Source organism: Solanum pennellii, chromosome 1 (genome assembly GCF_001406875.1).
Source record: "Solanum pennellii chromosome 1, SPENNV200".
Lineage (NCBI taxonomy): Eukaryota > Viridiplantae > Streptophyta > Magnoliopsida > Solanales > Solanaceae > Solanum > Solanum pennellii.
Window position 1 is genome coordinate 3,073,786 of NC_028637.1, and position 10,988 is coordinate 3,084,773.

Genomic DNA, 10,988 nt, shown 5'->3' on the forward strand with positions numbered 1-10,988 from the left:
TTGTTTGTTTTATATCACATGTTAAAAAAAAAATTGTTCCTTTTTATGGTTGTTAAACTTAGGTATAATCTCATGAAGGAGTCAAAGTGTGTTTGGCAGAAGGCATATTTGATAAAGTCAAAACTCAAATTTGGTTGGTCAAAATTTGCACATAATCCCTTTATATTAAGTGGACATTTCTCCACTCTTTCTTTCGAGTTCGCGTTTAGCGAAAGTTTAGTGCATTTTTTTTTTTAATTAAGAATTAATCGAGAACGATCTCGTTAGAAGTATTAAGATCTGTATATACATTACTTTTTTTTGAATTTCTGTTATGAAATTATACCGAATATATTATGTTATTATTATTATTATTCTAGTTGTTATTGAATCTTTTTTAACCTTCCATTGCATTAGAAAGAAATCATGTATCAATAGTGTTGATATATTCCACTTTTTTTTTTGAAAAAAATGCCTAATAAATGGTAAGGAAATTTAGATTGTATGGAAAATGTCCAATTTTTTTCTTTTTAGATATATTTAAAATAGGATAACTATACTCTTAATTTGTTTGTTTCTAATCCCCAAAAGCGTTCGTCGCATCAGCGATTTATATTGAAGTACGATAAAATTTAAACTTGAACATTGTATTGGTCATGTCTGAAAACGACGTTCAAAACGACTCTCCAAAATTTATTTTTTTCATTTCATGACTTTAATCTAAAATTTCTAATTAAGGTATAAGTCATCCCAAAATTTCACGGTAAGTCTTTATTATAATTATTCAGTTATGGTACAAACCTTCTATGTTGTGTGAATACTTTTTTCAAAATCCGATATAAATACAATAATATTTTTAAAATTTTAACAGAATAACAAATAAAATGGATTAAAATATAAGAAAAAGAAAAGCAAACTCCACAATAAAATTATTTGGAAATCATTGATGGTGATATCATCTAGCACTTACTTGAAATTTGCAATTCATTTGTATATATCCAGCTCATAAAAGCAATTATGATTATTCCACTATGGGGAAAAAAAATTGTCAACCAAATAAAATATCATCATATAAAAAAAATATATACCAATTGGAGTGAGCACTACTGTATTTAGTGAATATTAATGGGTTGAAACTGTTTTATTTGAATCGAAAATTTATTGAAAGCGTACACACACCCAAAAAAAAGAAAAAAAATTATGTGACCTGATCATCGTAAGCTTATATAAGTAGTGACCTAAAAACCTACGTCAATAAAGTATTTATAGCAATCAAACTTCACGAGTACTTTTTAACAGTATGATTTTAAAGTCATTAAAATATATTTTGTTTAGCTTTGTTTAAATATCAAAAAGTCATTAAATAAAAATAATTTTATTTGGTATATCAAAAATGACAATCAACTTTGTTTAAGAATCACAAAAAAATATTTCTTTTATGTCCTTCCAATGACAAAGTTTAGTGGCATAGTTGTTATGAAATATAATTAAGTGGTTTTCATAATACTAAAATAAAATTAAGTGATTTTTTCATTATAAAACTAATCTAATGACTTTGATACACTTCAATTTTTGAGAGAGTATACACATTTAAACATAATCTTAACTAACAATCAAACAGTCTAAACTTATTCTCACTGTTTCCTGAACTTTTGACGCTGATGTGACGCATAAATTTTAAAGATATCGAAATCATTTTGTAATTGAAATGTTCAATTGACACAACCGAGACAAATTGAGATGTCTAGATATACGCTCTGTAAATTGGAATATTTACTTGACAACTAATAGGTGGAATACATTAACTTCATCAATTCTTGTTCTTTTCATACATGATGGCATGAAACTCGATTACATATGATGATTGTTCATCCACTTCAAACGTTCAAAATGGACAATTTCCCGTGTGAAATGACAGAGATCGATTTGGTATAATTAGTGTCAAAATACCAAACTACCCAAAACCGCAAACCAATAGTTGAACAAACAACATACTCGGTGTAGTTCCACGTGTGAGGTTTGCAGAGGGTATGATATACGCAGACCTTACTCTTAACTTTGTGGTATAGAGAAGTTGTTTCCGATAGACCCTCAACACATTGTATATGTATGTGAATGAAGATAAATACATAACAATGTTTCATGCTAAATGTTTCATTCAATACAAATGATGAAACAATATAGGCCAAGAACTAAGATCTCTAATTCTCCTTCCCTATAATGAAGGAAACTACACTACTTATCCTACAATCTAAGATGAAGATACTACATTACATCAGAGCTAACAATAAAGTTAAACACAGAAAGGATGAGTTCGATTTTCGCCAATGCTTACGTTGAGATTGCATGGAGTCAGCTGGAAAAAGTCGAATTGATTGAAAAGCCTCATCGACTAGTTGTTAAGCGCTGGAGTTGATAAAATATGGAATTCATTGACTAGCTTTTCTCCGGTTGCTAAAGCATCTAAATTTTCCACGGCGCAAGGAGAATCAGAATTTATCTTGATGCCTTTGCCATAAGCAGCAATGAGAAGAGCCTCAGCTCGACCTGGAACGTTAAGAAAGAATCGTGAAATAACATTTAGATGTTTAGATGGGGTAAAGACACACAAATGAAATCAGTCTCTCTACCTCCACGAGGTAGGAGTAAGGTATGCTCTACCTTCCCCGAACCTCACTCGTGGTATTACACTGGGTATGACGTTGTTTGTATAGACATGAGAAAAGGATTATGGCAAATGAGATCTTGATGCAATATCTATATAGGTTCTATATAGGAAATGCACCAACTACAAGTGCTGGGAAATGAGTTCCAACTTAGTACTCAATGCCAAAACTACAAACTTTACGAAAAGTAAAGTGATTGGCAAGAAAGAAAAAGAGGAGACAAACTTATATACTACATGCTGGAGCAAGTATGACATATTCACGGCTCTAATAAAATCGTAATATACAAATGTTTAGGATCAAGATGAACTAAAATGTGAAGCCCTTAGAGCTTTCGTTCAATTGCAAAGGTTAGTACACAGGATGTGTGTAGAGCACACGTCACAGATTTGAATCGTGTCGTGAACCAAGTATGGTATTCAGAAGGATAGAGGGGCAGACCCATTATCGACCAAGTACAGAAGCTGGAAAGCGAATTATTTTGGTTATAAGAAAAGATTAGATAAAAATGTGATACCCTGAGTTCCCCTTACAGCCAGAGATCAGCAAGGACTTATAACAAGGAACATTGAAAAATTGACAAGGGATATTGAATGTCAAAAATTGATGTCGGATTTAAGGACATCATCCACAATAAAAAGGCTCAGATTGAGATGTTGAGTATAAGCCGAAGTTTTTTTTCTTTTTTCACTAACCATTAATCATTACAAGAATCAACATGTCACTGCCCGTTATACTACCTTTTGGGATAGATGAATAGTCTACTGAAATGATTCCTTTTGATTAGTTACACAAACCAGAAAAAATAAGAAGCCATAAATCTTTTTCAGAAGTAAAAATGCTTAGCAGATGAAGTCTAAGTATACCTACCATGATCTTTCTTCCTTTTCAATGAAGAACTCAAAGAGGGAAACAATGAAGATGCTAGTTCCCTGCTATAATCCTGCAAATCAAATTGATTGAACGACACACATTAGATGATGACGTCAGAAAATCTGCAGATGATGATATCTTGCAAGAATTTTTTCTTAGTATAAAACTGAAAAAATCTAACTAGATGGAGTATATGAAAGGAAAACGGCAAAAGACTTGACGTAATAAAATAAATCTAATCTATGATGATGGTATGTATTTGAGTTCAACTAAACTAATTGCAGGAACTTTAGTAACCTTGTTTGAGCGGTCTCTTGTAAGTCGAAACTCACTCTTCCATGCACTTGATGGCACAGGAGTAACGGAAAATCCGGATGCAACTAACAACCCAATCCATAGTCCATAGCCGAATCCTCCACTCCACCATCCCTTGATGCAGTAAAGATATATGATAAATAGTGTAACAACAAATTAAAATACAAATAAGATACACTAGAAAAGTTCTGTCGAAGTATTTAATGATGCAAACTTTCTTTTTTGAACAAGTAAATACTTAGATTGTTGAAACGATGTAAGGGTGAAAAATGTATGATGCCTATACTACCGACAGAATAGAGTAATAGAACATCACAATCAAAAAGGAAATTTCCAAGTATACCTAAACTCACCCATCACTAATCCTTTGCCAATAAGAAGCACAAAAATCTAAAGGAACTCCAAGTGCCTTAGCTATACGTAAAGCCTTAATACAATTATCTCCCGGAAACATATGAGAATATTGGATGGCTCTCTCGACCAACCACAACAAGAAGTTGAAATATTACTTTGTGAAGCTTTTGTTCAGGAAATTATGTTATACATAAATGTGTTTCCCTATTTAACATAATAAACAAGTCCAAAGTAATAGATGCTGGTTGCTAGATAATGTCATGAATACATTGTTGACCGACTCTATCTGGTGAAGCTCTGAAGGGATCGATATGTATGGTGCATATGCAATAAGTAATAAGTATCTAACAAATACAGAAGTATATGATGGTGCAAGTTTTAAAGAGCAAGTGGACATGAAAATAGCCATCGACATTTGAATAAAACTGATAGGCTACTGGTCACTGGAAGTACATACTGGCATTCTTGTTGATAATATTGCTAACCTGCTTACCATCTTGTGGATACGGAGTTGATTGTTCAATATACACAGTTGTTCCTGAAAACAAAATGAAACATCTCATCTTACTCTACATACATATCCCCCAAAAATATCTAATTTGCCTCTGAGGATTCCAGTTTAGAAGCGCCATCAGATAGTGAATTTAATAATTCAACTAAATTTGATAAGACCATAAACAGGAACAGATTGCTCATCTACAAGGAAATTTACAATTTCAACTACATGATCTCAACTAGTTGGGATCGGCTTTAAGTCTCAGTACACAGACATTTATTTTACAAAAGACACTAGAAAATAAAAGGATTATTCTTTGATTATCAAGGCCTTCCTCATATCAAAAAGCTGAAAGCCAAACTGTTTCGGAAGTAGCAACAAGAATTTTTTTCCATAAAACCCCAAAAAGAGGGGAAGTGGGAGAGAAATGATCAACTAAAATCCTTCATTCCAGCCTCATATATATATATATATATATATATATATATATATATACTAAAACTCTCTCCAATACTGCATGCATCACAAGTACATCCAGAATTCATATAAGAGATGCATCAATCGCCTCCCCATCCCACATTTACATCCAGAAGCAGAAAGTAGGACAGCCAATTAACAAAATATACCAGGAAAAGTACAAGAACAAATATTTAGTATCTTGGTGAAAGGGAAAAAATAAAAAGAGAGCATTGTCTTCAGTGCCAAACGAAAAAACTAGCACAAAAATCACAAGGAAATAGCAAAATCTACTGCACAATTCAGACCAGATAACTAAGGAAGTTAAGAACAGATATACGAAAGACTTCCAACATGAAAGCATTTGTTGTACCTAACGGAGCTTCAAAACTTTGAAGCAACTGAACAATAGCTTTTGCATCTAAGCGTTTCCGCACTCCTTTTCCAACAAGTACCTTCAAGTGAGGAGAATCAAACACCTGGAGATTGGAATAGGAAGTCAACACAAGTACACTTCAGATTTAGAGGTAAATAAAACAGTAAACAAGTTACTAACTCCTAAGAGCACAAGATTTTATCTTTCTTTTTTCCTTCTTTGGTTTGAGATTGATGGATATACATTCTCAACTCATGTAAGCTCCAATCAGCAATTATTAGCTGTTTGATTAACCCAACCCCATGCAAACCCCAGGAGCATCACATGTGGTTACCCTTACCCGTTGTTTCTCCACCTTTAGTGACTCAAACTACCAACCTAATGGTTAGAACCGGAATGACTATTATCACTAAGCAGCCCCTCACTTGTTTCAGCAATTACTGCAGTTTCAAAATTTTAGCCTAGCAACTAAGACAACAAACTTCGACTCATATTGTGCCTTATTTTTCATTAGGTCTGCATGGATTCCAAGAGATTGTAGGTTGCAACTATAAACAAATAAGGGAACTTTTCAAAAATATAGTGCCACATAGCTCAATACTATATTGCTCATACACTTCAAAAATGTTACCATACTCGTGTCAGATACTTCGAAAATGCACTATTTCTAGAGGATCCAACACATACCCTTGTACATTTTTTAAGAGTCCGAGCTACATAAGCCTAGTATACAACATTACACCTACAAAAGTGTATTGTTTAGACACAATTATGGGCTACAATCTACATGGTGTAAATATTTTCTCTCAAATAGACATAGAGTACAATTTTCCCAAAAAGAATGAAACTTTACACTACCTGAGGAGGTTGATTTGGTTTCAAGAGTGCCAAAGCACCAGAAGTATCTGGGTCAACCCCAATAACCCAACCACTGTCCATAGGCTTTGTACATGGAAATGGGCAAGACAAAGACTCCAACCAGTCCATTTTCAGCTGAGCTTCCAAAATGCCTTTACTAACCCTAGCCTTTACAACCCCATTTCTCGGAGAAATAGCTGGTTTAGGAGATGGGTTTTGCTCTATGACAGGGGAATCTGTGGTAATGGCTGCTGAAGATGAAGATGAGAAGAGCTTGAATGCTGCTACAGAGGAAGCAGTAAATCGAATTGTGGGAATGAATTTTGAAGTAATTGGGTTCATGAATTGTAATGGTTGAGTTTGTAAGATAATTGATTCCATGAGAATGAGAAAGAAGAAATCCAGTTCGCCGGAGATAGACCGCCGCCGGCGCTGGATTTTCAAGATTCGTTTCCTATAGTATTTTTTGGAAGGAAAATGTTTTCTTGTATGGTTTGAGGAAAATCAAAGAAAAATGTATCCAAAATGTCATCGCTCTTATCTAAGAGAACATAAATATCTTTTCGAGAGTTATTATTTTAAATTTTTAGTTACGTGACAATTCAAGTGAAACTAATTCTTCAATTTAAATGTTGTCAACTCGAATTCACTATAAAAGAATCTGACCTTTAACGGTGATATAAGTCACCACAAAAGCCAGAATATCGTTTAACTGATTATTAACATTAAAATCTAATTTTGTGTTTCTTTCATTATTGTTTTTAAAAAATCTCAAATTATATTGATTAAGGAGAAGTTCGAAGACACTATATGTTCTATTTTTATGTCATATGTAAATGTATAAAATGTACAATGATGCATTATATAAATAGGAGATTCGAATCGAGAAGTAATTTTGATAATTTTTATAATAATATTAGATGTTTTAATATTGATAGTGCATGTTATTATTTTTTAAAAATTGGGTTGCAATTGAAAATTAATTATCATATTATTTTTTTTGGTTGAAAAAACATGTTATATTAGGAAATGATTGTTATGACCTTAATTGCTACTAAAAATTACTAAATCACAATATTTTGAGATTTTGTAGTGACTTTTATTGCCGATAAAGGTTTAGTTCTTTTGTAGTAAGTCTAAGTTGGCAATACTTAGGTGGAGTGATAAGTCCTATGTGGCTTGCCACTTCACTAAAAAATTAGGCGGTTAAAAGTTGAGGGTATGTGTGGTGATCTCTTGGGATAACGATCGATATTTTTATCCCAAAATGTAATGAAGGGTATAATTGATCTATTTTGCATAGTTCAGATATAACTTTAACCTTTTTCCGTATTTTTTGTTATTCCCAACCATTCTAAAACTTTACAAAAATCTCTCTTTTTCCTCCAAAACCATACTCATGATACATAACTCTTGAACTCCAAATACACGTTTCTTTCTTCCTATTTTTAGAGTTTTGATAGTTACTTTCTTTATTACAATTTGAATTTCAAAAAATTTCTATCTCTGATTAATCGAATCCAACTTATAGTAGTATTCCGTTTTCTCCATCTTTTAGTTCATTACTTTTTGCTTTAATTTTTGTTTCATCATCAAAGTGTTGATACATATATGATGCTCCTTCTTTTAGCATTGGGATTACCTAGTTTACCTCAACTAATATTAATCGTGTTTATGATTTTAATGACGATGATTGAGCTGAAAATAAATTCAAATGATTGCATGATTCAGTCTCAATGACGAATTAGAACATTGAGAAGGCGAAGGCGAAGAAGGATGTATCTTCGTCTTTTAAAGTGATGTACAAAAACGTGAATGTACAATCATCTTCTAAATTGAAAGTTAAGAAGGAGAAGCTAAGTACTAGAAACGGATATCTAACTTGATTTATTTTTTATTTTTCTTGTTCATTTTTTCCTGATATATATGGATTCAGATTTTCATTTATCTAGTTGTTTTTGTTTCTTAAATTAATGTATAATACATTTGTTTCAACAATATGATATATTACAATCTCATCATGCATAATGTATTGTATTTAAATAGTTTTGATACATAACCTTAATTAATTGAAACACAAATTAATTTATATATCACGTTCATAGTTATGTATATGATTCATATCTATTCGTTATCTTTTACTACTAGATATATATACCCAACTTATTTTGATTTTTTGTTGTTAGACTTTTTTCTGATACGCATAGATTTTGGTTTATTTTCATATCTAAACATGTGTATCTCAAGCCTTTAAATATTTATGTGATACATAATTATTACAAATTGTATAATATATCATGTATCAGTTATTGATATGTATATACAATCTCTAATATTTGTTCAGACTTATTCAAATTAAAAGGCTATGTGCAGTGACGTACACAAGACTTTTCGCAAGTGGTGTCACCTTTCAACAATTTGGGTGCTAATTATATTTTATTTCAAAAGTTTCGCAAATTACTATATTTCAGATGTTTCAGAATTCACGGATACATTACTCCTACGCTCAATATATAGCAACCGATGCATCATGAGTTATGTATCATATACATAATTATACACTAGATTCATACTAATTTCGAAATAGTTGAAATTATATGTCAACTATAACATTTGTACCAGATACATTGTACACAAATAAAATTGTATTCATTTGATAGAGATGAAGTGATGTATTAAAATGTTAAGAGAGAAGAAAAAAGAAAATTTTCATAAGTAATTCAAATTTTAAATTTTTTTAGATATTATATTATCTTAAATCGCATAATTTAAAATGTTAAGAGAGAAGAAAAAAGAAAATTCTCATAAGTAATTCAAATTTTAAATTTTTTTTAAATATTATATTATCTTAAATCGCGTAATTACATAATTTTCACTTAATTTTTCCCTACAATTAAATCATTGAGCAAATGCAGTAGATGTCCCTAGCTCATTAATTTTTTGGAATTTGTATTTGATAATTTACTTTCTTTTCCATTTCTAGAAAAACCAACAAAATAAGAAAAGACACAATAAGATGTATATTTTATTTTTTTTGTCTATTAGCTCAATGTAATGAAGATTAGCTCAACCAGTTTTCTACTATTTAAAAAAAAATTACAAAAACATATATGTTGTTTTTAATTTAGATTTTAGTAAATCAATAAGTGATTTTAGTAAATTCTTTTTGTTACATATTTTATTTTGAACTAAATTTTCAATTTTTTTAATTGAAGAGTAGTTCATTAATATTTTGTTATTTGTATTTCCTTCACGGAAAGAATAAAACAAGAGAAATCAAAGACAAAGACGGAAAAAATATTCATAAATCTAAAAATACTTATCTAAAATCCCGACTTCCTCACGTAACACAAATTCAATATACACGAAAAACGAAGAAAGAAGAGATGAAAAATTGGAAAAATATGGAGAAAAGGACAAGAGACGAAAATAGAAAAAAGAAGAGAAAGAAAAAAAGAAACAATTAGATTGAGAAGGGGAGGAAAAAAGAAGAAAAAAAACAAAACAAATTAAAGAAATCTAGAAAATGAGAAATAAGGACTATTGGACATCATTGATTGTTTTTAGATCGGTCCGAATAAGTCTGTTGATTTGTAAGGTTTCAATTGTTTAGATCATTTTTTTTATGAATACAATATAATGATTTTTTTTATGTTTTATTATGATCTAATAAAACTATGTTAATATTTCTTTATAATAATTGGTTATATTGTTATTCATTAACCGTTTGATTTGCTTGTTAGTATCTCTATTTGGTTCAAATGATATCATATTAGAAGTTATTCAGTTTTATAATAGGAAAATTTTATATAATAGCAAATATTTAACGTATATTAGGTACTATAGCTATAGTTTAAGAAAATTGTAATTCGTGTCTACAGTTTTCCCAATTTGTTATTCGCATGATTTGTATAAATCTAGAATTTGTATAATTCCGTTACTGATTCTATAAATACAGAATTGTATATATGTTTACCCTAGTTATTTGTATAGGATTTCTGAATTATTCATGATTAATTACCCTATTTGTATATTTGAAAGCAAAATATACAAAGAAAGTTCTGATAAATTCCTAAATGTATAAATATAAAATTTGTATATACCCTATTGGTATATTCGCAAGCGAAATATACAAACGGACAGAAATATACAAATTGCGGCCTCCATAGCAAATTGAACTATAGCTATATAGCGTAATTACTAAAACTAAAGCTATAGAGCCTTGTTATATTTATTATGTTTGTTATTTCTAAAATACACACAATAATTTATTACTTTTATACACAATAATTTATTATTTTTATATATACGGTAAAAGAAAAATATATACTAGTAAATAACAACATAATTTGAACTTTTGATATCAATAATCTATTCTGACTTATGATTTTTGACTAAATCAAACACCAAAAATCAATCCGAACAAAATCTAAATCCAAAAAATAAAGGATAGTTTTTAGAAAATCATTAAATTTGGTCAAAATCAAATCTATAGTAATTTGTCATTCATTAATCAATGCATTGATATATTAATACTCAAATTATATTCACTTGGAAACTTTCCAAATTAATTAATTTTTTACCTATATAAACCCAACACCAAAACATTAATATA

At 30.3% G+C, this 10,988-nt stretch overlaps 1 protein-coding gene across 1 annotated transcript; it reads right to left on the reverse strand.

The window, feature by feature from the left end:
• Positions 1-2,036: 2,036 nt before the first annotated feature.
• LOC107008523 (Holliday junction resolvase MOC1, chloroplastic-like) lies at positions 2,037-6,909 on the reverse strand. Its single transcript, XM_015207603.2, has 6 exons — positions 6,374-6,909; positions 5,513-5,618; positions 4,673-4,725; positions 3,816-3,947; positions 3,516-3,588; positions 2,037-2,526 (listed from the first exon to the last, which is right to left on the reverse strand). Exons 1-6 carry the CDS (start codon positions 6,752-6,754, stop codon positions 2,372-2,374), a joined length of 900 nt encoding a protein of 299 aa, XP_015063089.1. The 5' UTR covers positions 6,755-6,909; the 3' UTR covers positions 2,037-2,371.
• Between the last annotated feature and the right edge of the window lie 4,079 nt (positions 6,910-10,988).